The sequence below is a fragment of the Centroberyx gerrardi genome, chromosome 2 (assembly GCF_048128805.1).
Source record: "Centroberyx gerrardi isolate f3 chromosome 2, fCenGer3.hap1.cur.20231027, whole genome shotgun sequence".
NCBI classification, from domain to species: Eukaryota; Metazoa; Chordata; class Actinopteri; order Beryciformes; family Berycidae; genus Centroberyx; species Centroberyx gerrardi.
The window spans coordinates 32,760,022-32,776,682 of record NC_135998.1 but is presented as its reverse complement, the minus strand read 5'-3'; the positions used below and the strand labels follow the sequence as shown (position 1 = coordinate 32,776,682).

At 40.2% G+C, this 16,661-nt stretch overlaps 1 protein-coding gene across 1 annotated transcript in view; it reads right to left on the bottom strand.

Moving 5' to 3' along the window:
• The window catches only part of tln1 (talin 1), a 93,852-nt gene that overhangs the window by 44,375 nt on the left and 32,816 nt on the right, over window positions 1-16,661 (bottom strand). The window contains exons 4-19 of the mRNA XM_071926126.2: window positions 16,481-16,578; window positions 14,127-14,256; window positions 12,752-12,904; window positions 10,871-11,013; window positions 9,798-9,925; window positions 9,569-9,629; window positions 8,409-8,513; window positions 7,238-7,393; window positions 5,574-5,675; window positions 5,384-5,460; window positions 4,365-4,545; window positions 3,228-3,341; window positions 2,997-3,105; window positions 1,882-2,090; window positions 1,601-1,699; window positions 30-197 (exon numbers count right to left, since the gene is read on the bottom strand). Coding sequence (XP_071782227.1) covers window positions 30-197; window positions 1,601-1,699; window positions 1,882-2,090; window positions 2,997-3,105; window positions 3,228-3,341; window positions 4,365-4,545; window positions 5,384-5,460; window positions 5,574-5,675; window positions 7,238-7,393; window positions 8,409-8,513; window positions 9,569-9,629; window positions 9,798-9,925; window positions 10,871-11,013; window positions 12,752-12,904; window positions 14,127-14,256; window positions 16,481-16,578 — 2,033 coding nt within the window. The remainder of the gene's footprint in view (window positions 1-29; window positions 198-1,600; window positions 1,700-1,881; window positions 2,091-2,996; window positions 3,106-3,227; window positions 3,342-4,364; window positions 4,546-5,383; window positions 5,461-5,573; window positions 5,676-7,237; window positions 7,394-8,408; window positions 8,514-9,568; window positions 9,630-9,797; window positions 9,926-10,870; window positions 11,014-12,751; window positions 12,905-14,126; window positions 14,257-16,480; window positions 16,579-16,661) is intronic.

Sequence of the window (16,661 nt, the reverse complement as noted above, 5' to 3'; positions counted from 1 at the left end):
GCGGGTAGATGTAAAATGTGCTGTCTTACCCTTGTGCATGCCACCAGCTGAGAGGTAGACAGAGCGCACTGAGTGGCTGCAGCGATGACCCGGTTCTGCTGGGCCGAGTCCTCGGTCTTCTGGGCCACGTTCTTGGCTTTCAGCACCAGAGCCGCTGCGGCGTTAGCCACGGCTTTAGCCAGCTGCATTAGCATGTCCTGCCGATGGCAAAAAACACACAATAATTAGCATTAAGTAGCACCGACTGCTAAATTATACATGGATGAGAATCCAAAGTGAAGGAGAAAAAATGTTACTGTTGATTATGTGTACTCCTGGAATGTCATCCGTCAAATTATTTAGATATATGAAATTAAAAATTAAGTGAGGAAAGTAAATCTAGTGCTACAGCAAAAGAGAGAAATTGAGAGAAAAGACATTTAGTACAAAGGTAAAGAGAGTGTCCCATTGATGCTTAAGGTAATGAAAATTGACTAGGGTGCTTTGTCCCTTTAAACAAGGGTTTTCTCTCCTGTGTGTGTGTGTCTATTGCATCACTTTCGCCATATGGGTAGAGCTGGAATTTCAATTTCATGTTAAAACTGCATTGTATATATGGTCCATTTATTATAGGCTACATATTAACATGGGGAAATTCAGAGGGTAACTCTTAGTTGAAGGAAGATGGATAGGCTCTCCAATAATTATTGAACCAAAACCCCATGAAATATAATAACACAAACTTTTTACCACATGGATGTACTTTTAAAACCTTGTTTGGACAGTCAAGGCCACATAACCAAGTGATGCTTGCCTTCTAACCAAGGGAATGAACCAGTAGGATTTTGCCATTTTAACTTTGCTTCAAACGTTCTGACCTATATAGATCAGAACTGAACTGTTAGAATGAAAAGTAACTTTGTCTGTACCTTTGAGCAATCAAATGAATTCCCTTTGCACATTTATAAGCAAATATTATTGGTTATTTGTAAAAAGCACCGGACTCAATGCATGTGAAATGATGAAAGAGTAAGGGAGAGTAATGCATGAGATATGACTCTAAACTGGAGTCATCTGACAGTAGTTTGGAATTAAGATAGATTGGATTACATATCACCATTAAGTTACTCACGCATACTAATTAAGGAGGATAAGAACGATTAGCATGATTGCCCATTGAGAGTGATTGGTTTGTCTTATGGACACATTTGTTACCAGCATTTGACTATTAGAGGAGACTCTCCGCCTTGCACCCATGAAAGATCCTTTACCTAGAAACTGTCCAATGTAGATGTAAAAAAAATGGGTTATATTATACAACTTTATTATACAACCAAAGCCACTGAGTGTATAATACAGTCACTTACAATCTTGGCAAATATAATAGACTTTTTAGATCACACATACACTGCAGTGGTTCCCATGAAGATGTCTATTCGTGGCGATCCACTACAATACTACATTGACACAACACCATACAGCACCATCTTCTCCACTGCTGACCATGTATACCCTATCCACCCTGGCCTGCCACCCTGCCAAAAACAACCTAAAAACATTTAGGTTGCGTCTGCACCGCACTGTACCGACTAACTCTTGGTGAAAGTTGAGGTCGACTTACCTGGAAGTGCGGATCCGTGTCCGTCTCTCCGATGTGAGACAGCAGCTCGCCGCTGGCCTGGCCAACGTTCCCCGCAGCCTGCAGCAGGTTCTGACGAGGCTGCAGCCAAACACACCAGTTAGACGACCGACCGAACGGATATTATTATTTCAAACTGAGACAAGAAACCTGTGGTAGCTGTCTTCAAAAACCCATAACGGTCGAACCCTACAACCTACCAATATTCCGACCGCACCTTAACCCAAACCCAGTAAAACACAAATAACATGGCAAACACGGACCTCGGTGTTGGCGGGCTGGGCGGTTTTCAGCATGTCGGAAACGGCGCAGGCCAGGTTCTTGGCGGCGCCCAGCAGCTGCTGCCCGTTCCCGCCTTCGTCGTCCATGAGGGCGGCCAGCAGTTTGACGCCCTTGGACATCTCCGTCAGGTTGGAGGAGATGGTGGTCACGGCGCAGCCCACCGCTGTGTAGTCGGTCTCTGCTGGGTCACCTGGGGACAGGGAGAGGTTTATTGGACCACAGACAACAGACGTCCTTAGTCTTCCTGTAGTGTACCATATCAGGGAATATGGCCTGTGAGTAGTCGCAGAAAACCAGGATACAAGTTAAAACTTTATTTCGATAGTCCACTGTTGCCTCTCTATAACCCGTCAGTTGACGAATCAACAGACTTTATCAACTGAAGCCATCTTTACACAGCTGTCCCGGGACAGCTCTTCTTCTTTATCCACCTTTTACCTGCTATGATCGTCTTCACATTGCAGGAGGGGGATCCACAGGAACCACTGGATCTTCCGGGAACAACAAAGTTGTTCTTGTGGATGATTATTGTGTGATATTGTTTTAAAACTGGGCCACCGTTAATATTTGCAGTTTTGCTGGCTGGACTGCTTGAATTGGAACAAAGCCTCCAATAAACTAGCTTTTATTTTTTGCAGTTCTCCCTCACTTCAAGAAGACTGCAGTTGACTGTTTGCCTGTGTAAAAACAGCTTGAGTAACTGTTGACTATAACCAAGTTTTATGTGATTAACTTAAACCTAACCCTAACCTTTACCGAGTTCTTTTATGTGCCTGAACTCAATCCTAATCTTAACCAAAGTTGTTGACAGTCTACCAACAGTCTGTTGAGACATATTTGAGACATAAATTGACATAAATTACAGATAGTTTGTTGAACATTCGTTGATAGTCAACTGATACACTGTTGAATATCTACTGATACATTGAGAGGCAACAGTGAACTATCAAAATAAAGTGATACCAATTAAAATTCTTGTTTCAATTTACTGTGAAAGTGTATTGCCAGGAGGATTCTTTATTTCCTCTATTTTGTAAGGAAGCGGATAATGAATTTCCCAATATAGGAATATGGCTAGGTGTGCCTGTGTTTGTACCTGCAGTGAGGTTAACCATAGAGGCGGTGCCCGCTGTGATGGCGTCCACCTGGGAGTGGATCTCGTGCTTGGACTCATCCATCTTGTTTTTGCGCCAGGCTTGGGAGGCCTTGGACAAAGGGAGAATAGATTTGTCCTCGGATTACGCAACTGAGATCCAGAAGGGACTCCTTGCACAGTACTAGTCTCAAAATCTCAAATATTAAAAAAAACCAGAAAGCTTTATCTCACAGCGTCTGTCCCGAGAGGCGGCAGGGTGTCGAACTCATCCAGAGAGGCCTGGGCAGCCTGGACGGCCTGCATGCTGGAGTTGATGGTTCCAGTCAGAGCCTGCTGGGCTGATGTCTGTGAACAGAACAGAAGTACCATTATTATCAAGGACTACTGTGTCCCACTGAGGAAAAGATCACTTTTTGAGAAAATTAACACAATTTCTATGTCAATTATATCAGAATATTTAAAATATTCTGGACTTAATATGTTTTATATCTTGTCTTTAGTTGTACCTAACAATTTCAAACTGTCTTCAAAGATGATTTTGCTGTCTCAAATATAGGTTGGGCCACGAGGGATGTGAGAAATAAATTTACTCACTATAAGATTATAAATAGGTACTACTTCACACCACTCAAGCTCTATAGAATGGGCCTGGTACAAGATAATAAATGCTGGAAATGTAAGAGGGAATTGGGCACATTTTTGCATGCCATGTGGGAGTGTCCTCTGGTACACTCTTTTTGGAAGGAGGTACTAGAAACACTCACAAAGTAGATAGGGCAACCCCTCCCAGAAACACCACGACTGTGTCTCCTAGGAGATAAATCAATCTTGCCACATGGAATCACCAAAGCAGAGTTTGGGCTAGCCTTAGCAGGCTTTATCACTGCAGCCAGGCTCATTTTACAGAACTGGAAGACTCCACGCCGTCTGGAGTGGACGGATTGGTTGAGGCTGATGACTGAAACTGCCTCTTTTGAGGATATGATTGCCAGAGTGAATGATCTCAAAGGGAAATCTAATGTGGCCTGGAATCACTTTCTCATATATATTAAGGATGTAACATCTTAGAGTGTGGAGTTTCTCGTGGGCTAAGGTGGGGACTTAGGCTACATATTCTATTATGTTGTATTAACGGAATACACCAAGTTTTTGTGAGTTTGAGGTAGGACTGCCACTCTTTATTTTATTTTATATTTTGTTTTATATTATTTATTTACTTTTTGTATTATTATTATTTTCATTTTATGTCAATTTATGTAAAACTTTAATAAAAACTTAAATGACAAAAAAAAAAAAAAGGATGATTTTGCTGCCAAGTCAAAAACAGTTTGGTAACAAGTATTTTTCAGCACGTTTGTTTTGTCTTACCAGTGGAGGCATGTGTCCTCGGTGCATCTGCCCACTGGTGATGTGCTGCTTGGCCTGAGGCATGCTGCCCATGTGGAAGTTCTCTGGCCCTCCGGCTCCTGAACGCATGATGGCCGGCAGGGCCACTGAGCCCGTCTCCGCCTTGCCCACCTTGTTGAACTGCTGCTGCAGCACGGTGGACCTGGGTGTATCAGCAATACAGAGAAATGCAAAGGGAGGAGAGGGGGGGGTAGAAGAACGCTAAATAAACTCCATAAACTTCACAACATCTTTGTTCAAATGTTATATATTTTGCTGAATATCTGGTTTGAATGTAGTCTACGGCCACAGGATCACTTGGGACTTTTAGTAATAATCCCTGACATTTTCATATAAATAAATACTATGTTTTACTACCATACTGATTCAGCCTATGGCCAGTTCATGAAAGCTTTTACATTTGCTTTTTAAACACTCGCTGACTGGCAGCTCTTTCCTGGGAAAAATCCTCTGAGGCACCGGAAGTGATGCGTTTTAAATTTCCATTTTGTTTGGAATAAACAGAAGAAGAACTGGATAGTTAGCATGAGCAGCGATAGACACCATGGCTGAACATACATATTTGTCCCCGCATTATACAACACATAGGTGGTATTGAATATGAACTTAGTATCTTAAAGCATTAAGGAGTTATAGGTGTTTCAAGAAAACCTGTTTTTCCTTATTTATATGCAAATTTATGCAGCAAGGCATTCCAAAATCTAATCAGTTCATTTACTCTATAGGGGGAACCTGTGTATGTATCGTTCTTGACATTAAACACTTAATGTCACACAGCTGAAAAGAGTTTAGGACCAAACCACATAACAATTCCAATCATTTTTGGCATATGTAACTTCGCATATGAAGTGAAAGAGATATTAGATGCTAAAATGCATATGGTATCACCATCCACAACATACATGGATTACAAGGAAGTGGACCTTTCCTACAGTCACACACACACACACACACACACAGCAAGGTAACACAGCACTTACTTCTTGGGTGACACAGAGTCTTCCAGCATGGTCGACTCTTCATCTCCCTCCAGGCCAAAGTGGTCTTTGCTCTTTTTCTGTGGAAAACACAGTATCGCTGTCACTGCTGCCCACTTCATTATACATAGCCTAAAAATATTTGACCATAAATACTACATAATCTTGGTCTGATATTTGTGAGGGCTGTTACCTTCTTTAGGATGATGTCGATGTAGCCGGCGATCAGCTGAGCTATCTGCTCTCCCTCAGTGGTCTGCACGGAGTAGTAGCCGTCTTGGTAGTCACCAAAGTCCTAGCAGCAGAAGAGGTATGAGATTTGGGAGATAAAAATAGTAAATTTTTTGAGTGATTGTCCCATTGGTCAATTTAGCCATTATTTAGCCAGTGATGAAAACATCAACACTGAAATCGTCCCCAGTAGACTTTTAGTTTAGGTCTCCGTTCACCAATCAATCCATGAAATCATGTCAATAGAAAAGCCACAGAACAAAGTCATGTCACAGCGTAAAATATCAAACCCAAGTATATCTATTGTACATTCAAAATAAATCCCAACATCTAGACTAAAGCTGTTGATGACATCACGCAAACAACAAAAATCCATTAGACCACAGGCAACCTGCTTAGGCCTATAAATGATTTTAGTCTCAGTTTTGATTGCAATTTGACTGTGTTTACCTCAAAAACTGCATGGTTTTGAATTATGAGTTGTTGTGTTAAGCGTTGGTATGTAAGTATTAGGTAGATGGCTACAGGTTAGGTAGATAAATATATAGTAAATTACAGTAGGTAGATGAAACCCTCTGTCTCAGAAGACTGGAGTATGAAGTTACTGTTTACAAACACAATAGAATTTTAGGTTACACTTTCTTTTTCATAACGAGATGTTCTGTTGGATTGACTGTAATACAACCGGAGGAAAGCTCCTTTCTCCTGCACTGACAGCAGTAAACTAAGTGTGGAGAGAAGTCTGACTGACCCCAACCCTAAAAGGTCGTCTTAGCCTAACCCTAGATACTAACCCTAACCCTCTAACCCTAAACCTAAACCCTAATCCCTAAACCCTAACCATCCTTAATAAAAACAAATGAACGTCAAAAAGGAGTTGGTATCTATCTTAAAAATGAATCTGGTAATATGTTTGCCATTAGATTTGTTGGTGTGTGTGACTTGCTGAAACAAACACACTAACAACGTTTTAATAAAACTTTCAGGGCACAGGTCTGCCTGCACCTACTAGCCACCTGACCCAACTGTACATCACAAGTTTCCTCAGTTTAGGTCGTATAGCCAATGCCAACCTGGTGTGATAATGTTCTGCAAAAAAATTAAACATGATCTGCTTTCAAAATTGCCATCCAAAGCTTCAGCGCTAAAAATTGTATGGTCTTGTATAATCAACAAAACTGATATGTACAACCTCAAAAATGAGCCTTTCCTCATCCATCTCTCCTTGCATGTACACAATACAGAAAGCACCGGGCCAATTTTCTACCGAGAGTCACATTCTGGAGGCGGTTGCACCCGTGAGATGCGGCTGAAGAGAGACAAGGGGGCGACCACATCCTTGTTGCTGATGTGAGCTGTCAAGTGTGGAACCTTCACTGAAACTAGCGACTGCTATTTACTTTCTTCTGCTGTTCTGCTGTTCACAACGTTGCAGGGTAGGAACGGTGTTGCAACTTGCAAGCGTTTCTCACCTTTGACATGACGCATCTTTATATTTCAAGTTTCAGTGCAGACAGAAGAATCCAGTTGGGACAAAGTAGCTAAGGCTGAGAAGATAAAGACATGTGACGCTGAATTCTAAAATGTTCCCCCTAAATAGAAAAAGGCCAGGAGTGCGGGACCAACCAGGGTGAAGCTCTTGGGCGAGGCGGCCCAGCGTTTGATGTTGGTCAGGTTCCACTCCTGGATCACCTCCTTGGTCTTCTCGTCCACCCTCATCACGCTCTCCTTGGTGATCCCCAGCAGACGGGGCACTAGCTTGTTCTTGCCCTTCATCTTCTCCTGCAGGACGTTGGATAAGTGAAGGGTTAGAATGTCCTTACTGATCTAGTTAGGCTCATTCTGTGAATTCTTGGAGACATGCATGTGATAAAGGGCTATATAAATAAACAAACTTGAACTTGAATCTGAAGATCTGGCATTTTTGAAAGCATGATATTTTTTTTTAACAATCTTTTCTAGGATAGAGAATGGAAGTTAATTTTAAGGCCACTGGGGGGCGCCAAAAGATTGACTTTACATGTTCTGTGAGCCCAGGACAAAGATGGCAGACATCGCCCTTGTATCAACCACTAGATTGTTTTTGGAATAAACATATGCAACAAATCTGTCTGAAGTCTAAACACCTACTTGTTTTGTGACTTAAGAAAAGATTGCCATAATATGGTATCATTAACTTAATGATATATTTTGGGAATCTTTTCTTTAAGACAGGGGTTAATAATTAGTCTAAATCACAGGGGAACACCAATTCACCAAAAAGGGAAAAGGTAAATGGTTCAGGTTTGAAATTGGCAATTATCATGCAAATTGCCTGAAATTGTATAAACTACTGTTAAACCCTGGGGATGAATGACAAGCACACATAAGTAAGTTTGAAATGCTTTGCAGTATCATTTTCACTTGGAAAACATGCATCTTGTGAGTTTTGCTCCATCAGAATCTGAGACAGACCGACATTATAAATGGATAAATGTTACCAAAATAATATAAATGGCCAAATGTAGCCGAAACAATAATACCATAAACGATTCATTCAACTATCACACTAAAATTATCATTATTTTACTACCCGAGAAACTGCAAAGCTCACATGTAAGGACTTTTTTAGGATTAATCCCAAATCACAAATGAAGATGTTGTCAGATGCCAGAAGAAACCATGCTGAATAATGATGACAGTGACAACGACAAGTAAGGTGTTTTGTTTGTACACAACACAATTCTGTCATCACCTGCGCTTCTAATAAGAATCTTTCCTCAAAACAGGCATACAAATAACCATGTGCAATCATTACCTTTACAAGGAAGAATGACACCCCATAGGTTTTGAGGGACCTGGCGAGCTTAACGTAGCTGACTTTGGCCTCGATCTCTGTCATGTTCTGGTAGTTTTTGTGTGCCTGCAGAGAGAAGAAGAAGAAGAACAAATGCATTTCAGGCATACAAAATAACATCAGACAGATTGTATTAAATCAATGCAGCCCTAAAGCAGCAGAAAGACAAACAAATGCTAATTCAAAGGCAATTATACCACAAATGTCCACACAAGCTTGGGCGATATCCAAAATTTTATATCGCAATACTGTCCCGCCAAAATATCGTGATATACGATATTATCATGGGGGGCGGGGTTGTTGGTTTTATTTTTTCCAGGTTTTTTTGGGGGGTATTTTATTTTATTTCTTCCACATCAAATTTCTAGGCTATAGTAATAATAATTATTATTATTATTATTCATTGGCAATTCGGTGTAGTTTGCTCATTCCAGCTATTTCCAGGCTTCACCACAGATTTGGGTTTGGGGTTCAGTTACTCTTTAAATTTAATTGAAATTTTGTTTATAATTACACTGTATGTGTACCAACTTATTTGACCCGCACCTGCCCACTCTCAATATTATCTTGAGGTGACCCTAACCCGCCCCACCTGTGGATAAACCCGCGAGTGTCGGATTGATAATCCTCAATCCTGACAACCCCAGTAATATCAACAACCTGAAAGCCAACCTGTCAGATATCCAAGTCCTGAATTTCCCATAATTTCCTTCAGTTGAACGAAAATAAATTAGAGATCGTTCTGCCAGAGGAGCTCAGGTTAGTGGAATCAGTGTCTTCTTTTAAATCACTTCTAATGTATTTTTATAGAGAAGCCTCTTTATAATGGTTCTATTGTTAATGTTCTGCGTCTTTACTATGCTATGTTTTTGTTTTTGTTATTTTCTTGCCGGCTTTTCCTCTTTTGTAAAGCACATTGCAACATTGTTTTTGATAAGTGCTATGTAAATAACATTTATTATTATTATGATGTAACCTTGCCTGGCATTTTCAGTTAGTTTTCACTGAGTTGTTAGTTATTAAGCACTTTTTATGATGTTTGCAAAGTGCTACATAAATTGAAAAAAATATTGTTATTATTATTATATCTGCCTATACATTGCCCAGTGTACAATTCTTACCTGGAAGATCCTTTTCTCTCCTTTGTGCTTGATGTACTCTTTGGGAAGGAACTCTTTCAAACTAAGGAGGAAAAGTTTTGGTTAAATGGAAATTAAAAAATTATACCACAAGACCCTCGGGCCCATTTTAGGGAGCGAGCACAAACACAACTTTAAAAATAACTTAAGGAATCGACATTGCGGAAAAAGCAGATGAAGTCATGATCCGAATATGAAATGCGGCGCTCACTCTAGGAATCCAGGTTTGTGTTTCGCCTCGTTGTGGTCGCCAAACTGGATCTGACACTGATAGCCAGCGAAGTCACAGGCCTTGTCGAAGGAGACCGGGTGAGAGCCGTTCAGAATGTCATCACGGGCCTGTACACACACACACCAGAGAGATTTGTTTTTATAACATTGTACATATGACTATATTGACTTTCCTTCAATTCAGAGAAAACAGAAGTTGGCCATCTCACTCATAATATTAAGTCTGTATCCACATTTCTTTTTCGTCAGTCCAGTCTCTGCTCTAAAGTCCAGGCTCTGCTCTAAAGTCCAGTCTCTGCTCTAAAGTCCAGGCTCTGCTCTAAAGTCCAGGCTCTGGTCTAAAGTCCAGGCTCTGCTCTAAAGTCCAGGCTCTGATCTAAAGTCCAGGCTCTGATCTGATCTAAAGTCCAGGCTCTGGTCTAAAGTCCAGGCTCTGGTCTAAAGTCCAGGCTCTGATCTAATCACTCTACTCACTTGTATTTGCGTTTTATTTAATTTATTTATTTTAATTTAAACTTGTTTTATTTTACATTTTATCTGATAAACTTGGTGTGGCTATGGTTTTATGTTTTATCTTCACTTTGCTTTTATCACCTTTTGTTTTGATTTGTTTGTGTGATGCACTTTTGCTTCAAAAACATTTGTTTCAAAAATGTTGTTGTTGCTGTTGTCGTCTTTGTTGTAAGTAATGTGATTATAACATAAGAATATAAAACCAACACTACCGCTGGTCCAACTTGCATCTTTTGATCAAACTACACAATTCATGGCATTTGTCTTATTCCATTTGTCTTACTTTCCAACTCTACCTCGACTAAATATCACCGAAGATACAGAATCTGTCAAACCACCATTTGATTTGATAGTTGCATCGAAATAAAACGCAATAAACCTGCGTTACATGGTGAAAAAATAAGACCGCTACATAAACCCAGATAGTTGCTGTCCACTACACCTCCTCCATACTTAGTTGTATCTCTATGCATCTATCTCAGCCTATGGTGCCTCCAAAGGAAAAAATACAAGCCAAGTCCATGTTTGTGGTTTGCGTACCTGGACGTAGAGCAGGTTGAGCTGGACCGGGTCTCTGGAGTCCACGTTCTGGTCAGAGTAAAAGAACTTCCTCCTCAGCAGCAACATCTCCGTCTCCTCCACCCCCTGTTCCCTTAATGTCCTGCCGTGGTCCAACCAGTTCACTGGAGGAAAAGGACACAACTTTAACAACATGAATTAACTGTGTCTTCATTCTGCAGCCACCAGTGATTCTCAACCCTTTTCCTATCAACGACCCCTAATTTAGTCCACATTAGAGCCACGGACCCCCATTTGATGAGATTTTGTCTCTCTGACCCAAATCTGAGAATAATTTTTATTGTTAGATATCATTTTGTCCAGAATTCCATGACTATCTGTGTTGTAGGTAGAGAGATAACATTGAAACTATGATTAAAACTTTTTAATCGTCTTTTCTTTTCATTCTCTAATCATGTTAACTTCTTGTAAATTAAATAATGGTGAAGTTTAACAATTCATCCATTTGCTGGGGACCCCCTGGAACCCCCACAAGGACCCCTGGTGGTCCCGGGACCCCACGTTGAGAACCACTGGTTTAGCATTTTTTTTTAACCTCACTCTTACTCTGTATTTTGAGTTTATCTCCAACCTTCTAGTTTTATGGTATCCAAACTAGTTCATTGTCAGTGTCTAAGACTCCTAAATAGACCAAAAATAAATAAATGAATAGGCCGTTCTCTGTCAGTGGCAATCATATCTATTGGCCTATGCCAAATAATGGTGGAAACTTTGAATTATGAATGCAATACTGTGGACATTATGTGTTTCCTCATAGAGGTAAAGGTCAAAGGAAGTGTGTGAGTGTTGAAAAGAGAGAGAGAGAGAGAGAGAGAGATAAAGAGACAGAGAGACACAAAGAGACAGAGACTCAAAGAGACAGAGAGAGAGAGAGAGAGAGAGAGAGAGAGAGAGAGATAAAGAGACAGAGAGACAAAGAGAGAGAGGGAGAGGGAGAGAAAGAGATAAAGAGACACAAAGAGACAGAGACACAAAGAGACAGAGAGAGAGATAAAGAGACAGAGAGAGAGAGAGAGAGAGAAAGAGACAGAGAGACAAAGAGAGAGAGGGAGAGGGAGAGAAAGAGATAAAGAGACAGAGAGACAAAGAGAGAGAGAGAGAGGGAGAGAAAGAGATAAGGAGACACAAAGAGACAGAGAGAGACAGAGACAGAGAGGGACAGAGAGAGAGAGAGAGAGAGAGAGAGAGAGAGAGATAAAGAGACAGAGAGAGACGGAGAGAGAGAGAGAGGAGAGATAAAGAGACAAAGAGAGAGAGGGAGAGGGAGAGAAAGAGATAAAGAGACACAAAGAGACAGAGAGAGACAGAGAGAGAGAGACGGAGAGAGAGAGAGAGAGAGAGAGAGATAAAGAGACAGAGAGACAAAGAGAGAGAGGGAGAGGGAGAGAAAGAGATAAAGAGACAGAGAGACAAAGAGAGAGAGGGAGAGGGAGAGAAAGAGATAAAGAGACACAAAGAGACAGAGAGAGACAGAGACAGAGAGGGACAGAGAGAGAGAGAGAGAGAGAGAGAGAGAGAGATAAAGAGACAGAGAGAGACGGAGAGAGAGAGAGAGGAGAGATAAAGAGACAAAGAGAGAGAGGGAGAGGGAGAGAAAGAGATAAAGAGACACAAAGAGACAGAGAGAGACAGAGAGAGAGAGACGGAGAGAGAGAGAGAGAGAGAGAGAGATAAAGAGACAGAGAGACAAAGAGAGAGAGGGAGAGGGAGAGAAAGAGATAAAGAGACACAAAGAGACAGAGAGAGACAGAGAGAGAGACAGAGAGAGAGAGAGAGAGAGAGAGAGACAGAGAGAGAGAGAGAGAGAGAGAGAGAGAGAGAGAGACTGTATGAGAGCCATACGCTCGTCGTCTGTGTGGAGCTTCTGCTTCAGCTTCTCCATCTTCTTGTCGTCTCGCAGCAGGGTCTTGTCTCTCTTCAGCGTGCCGGTGGTCTCCTCCTTCTTCTCCTCGCCGATGTCTCGCACCAACGAGTACTCGTCGTAGTTTGTGATGCCTGACCGAGAAATGGTTTCAGGTTGACATTTTACTACATCTCGCACGCAGTCGTAAAAGCAGTAAGTGATAAGAATTTGTTTTTCATAAAATTCAAAGCAGCATTTAGAAAGATTTATAAGCATATCAGTCAAGAGGAATTAACCTCATCAGTGGACACAGTGCATTGAGGTCCAAGCCTCCAGGTTTGACTTCATAACTCCTAGAGTGCAACTTGTTATGTCTAAAATTGGCACTTGCCAGTTGCGACCTGCTGGTATGATTTGCACGGTGGACGTTCCTAAAAACTGAATTACATCAATTAAAGCTACTACCAGTATAATTTGAAAGTATAGCTATGCAACAAAAAATATATTTTGTGCTGGCAAATGTTTTAGTTACAACTAGAATGAGGTAGCAGGTGCCGATATGAAAATTTCATAGTACGGTTATCTTGGCCAAAACGATATTATCTCGATAATGACTAAGAAGATGAAAACCTTAGAAGGAGGATTTGACAGGGATGATGACAGCCACAGCCAATGAGCTGTGTGTACGGCAAAGCTCCATATTGGTAGAAAACGCATGCGACATCATGGGAATACTATGAATACGGAGCCGAAATTGACATTATTCCCATCGTCTAAAGCTTATGCGAGCTTATGTGAGCGAGAGGTGAATCTCAACACCATCTGTTGCTTTGTTTTAGTCCCGCCATCCGTAAATTCTACCAACAACAAGCGACAACTATGCTATTCCAGTTGCAAAATGCCTCTTCATTCATCAAAATCATGAAAAAAAAATCTCACCGATATAGCTTAATATCGCACGACAAAATAAACATGGGAATTTTGATTTCATAAATTCCTTGTACTACACATTATCAATCAGGTACAAATTCTTAAAACTGTTTTGAATTGGTATCAGAAACATATTTAGGTCCTCATTTCATAAAACGATGCAGGTAGCAGCTAAACTTGAAGTGAATGAAGCATGAAGTATGAAGTAAGAGGTCATTACTGGCAATTGCAATGGGAGATATTTCCATAATATAGCATTATTTAGCAACTCAAATAATTACAAACTACATAAAAAATAAATGTATAGTATAGTAGTTGTAGTATAATGACTATTATACTACAAGTCATTTTACAACTGTAATTCTGTCAAGATAACTGCAGGAGTCAAGCATAAAGAAAGTCGTCAAGGTGAGCCAGCATGTTCAGGTGTGTGACGGAGCTGACCTATTCTAGCGCAGATGGTCATGAGCATGTCGCTGACAATCTTGGAGTCGTCCACCATGACGGTCTTCACTGTGCCGTCCAGCATGCGGATCTTGAGAGGCCTCTGCTTCTTCTTGTACTCCAGAGTGTCCTGATGGACGCAGGATGCATTTATACACCGTCAAGACATCCACAACTACTCCTGCTAAAGGCTAGAATTAAAGCACTAGCCTGGCAGTATACTCCATCAAGGTGAATAATCACCACAAGATGATTACTATTCATAAGAAACAAATTAGAACTACTCAAATAGCACTTTTCTACATCTTAGTGCTTTCCTGTACAACAGTTGCAAAAGCAATTAATAAATACATTACAGCAATAATAAAAAAAAAACAGCAATAATAAAAGATAAAAGGACGAATTAAAAATGGTGAGATCAAAGAGGGAAAATTACAAGGCATCACTCAAAATAACACTAAACACTTCAGGGCGCTGCATGTATCATTTTAACATCAGTAAGTTATTACCACATTAATTTTGACATGAAGCAACAGGGTTTATGGGAAATGTAGTCTTAACTTTTAGAAACACTAGCACTAACAATACCACTGGTCTCAACCATGGTCTCAGTTGTTTACTGTAATTATACCAAGGTAGCACTATTCATTCGACAGTGATATATTGATCATATAAATGATACATGTAGCACCTTTAATACATAACATAACAGTGAACTTCCGACATGGCGACTCAGAAATGTAGCGAGACACCAGACCGCGAAAAGCATTGCACGTGATTAATGAAATTTTAACATCAGTTGTAAAATTCACACATTCATATGATGATATGTGACGTGTGTTTGGTCATGCCATGGCTTGTTGGTTGACACAGGAAAACAAGGCATTACTGCAGTGGAGGCCAGATGACGCAACAGCATTTGCATTTCTACTAAGCTGGGAAAAACAGAACCATATTTTTTCGTATGTTGCTCAATGTTTAGATATGAATCAAAGTCGACCTCTAATTCTTCGATGCAGGCTTGAAGGAGCTTGATGGTCAAGAAACTGCTGAATTTGTTTAGAAATGTGTTCAAGGTCCATAACAAGGGCAAGTTTTTGTCCAAAATTTAGTTGAAGTAAGGTTTGGGACATCCAGTCCTTGACATCAGCCAACATTCATGTAATATAGCCAACTTGGGCGACATAGAAAATCATCTGAGAATTGAGAAGCAGTGAAAAGATACTATAGATACTATCATATGGCCATGGAGTAGAATATAAAAACATAACAAATGAAGTGTGCCTGCAGAGAAAATGATTACCTGTGGAGACTGAAAAGTATCTGTTTAACGGATTAACATTACTAGACTATGCAGTCATTTGTCAATCTATCAATTAATAATAGTTCTCCAAAAGCAACATACAAATACTTATATAATAAGTGCAATTGCAAAGAACTGATGGATAAAAGCAAGGTTTTTTTCACAAGAGGCTGAAAACCTGCCATTAAAATAATAATGAACACAGCTGGTAGAGAGAAAGATATTGACAAGAGATAATAATCTTTAGCGTCCATAATCTCTTTGAGAAAATCAGGGGAATTAAATTTACGTGACAGAAGGATGATACAGCATCCGTAAGGTCCAGCAGTAAAATCATCAGAAGTGGATCAATGATCTGATACCATCAACTTTCTACAGTAATGCTGATGAGCAGTAAGTTCAGAAAAATGAATTTTGATTGCAGGAAGAAAATAAGTTTTCCATCTACAAATAATACAGCTGAACATCTTTGCCAATTTTTTCTACATTATGATTTTGGCTTCCATGCAATAACGTTGCTATATTTAATGTTTTGTAATTTCATTCATTCATTCATTCATTCTCTCTACCTGCTAAATCCTTTTCAGTGCTATAATATATAGTGATGACTTATTCTTTTTTTTTTTCCCTCAAAGATGGCAGTAGTAAATAGATATATTGCGCACTAAAACATCAAAATCAATTATACTTTTGTGTAAAAAAGTGCATCATCATCATGCATCAAATACAAAGCCCTTTAAAAAGGACATCAACATCACTGTATGGTCTTTCCTCAAAAGCAAATTCAAATATTTGTCAGTGTATCAATAAAACATGATGGGTGAAAGTATTATGACATTATGGTATGGTATTCATTCATTTTCCACCCCAGCTTCCCAGTCTATTTATCAGATTTATTAGTAAATGTAAGTATGTAAGTATTTACAGTACACCAACCATTCAGTAGTGTTACAGTGTGTGTGTGTGTGTGTGTGTGTGTGTGTGTGTGTGTGTGTGTGTGTGTGTGTGTGTGTGTGTGTTGTGTGGGTGTGTGTGTATGTGAGTGACTCACCCCATTCCTCAACATGTAGTAGTCCAGGGCCTTGCCTGCCTCCAGCCAAATGCCTTTTTTGGGGTCTTCATCAGACAGGAACAGGCCGTAGTCATTGGCTGCAAAAGGCACCAGAATGACCTTATATTACCTTTGCTGCTAATTACTAAGTGTGTGTGTGTGTGTGTGTGTGCTATCTGTC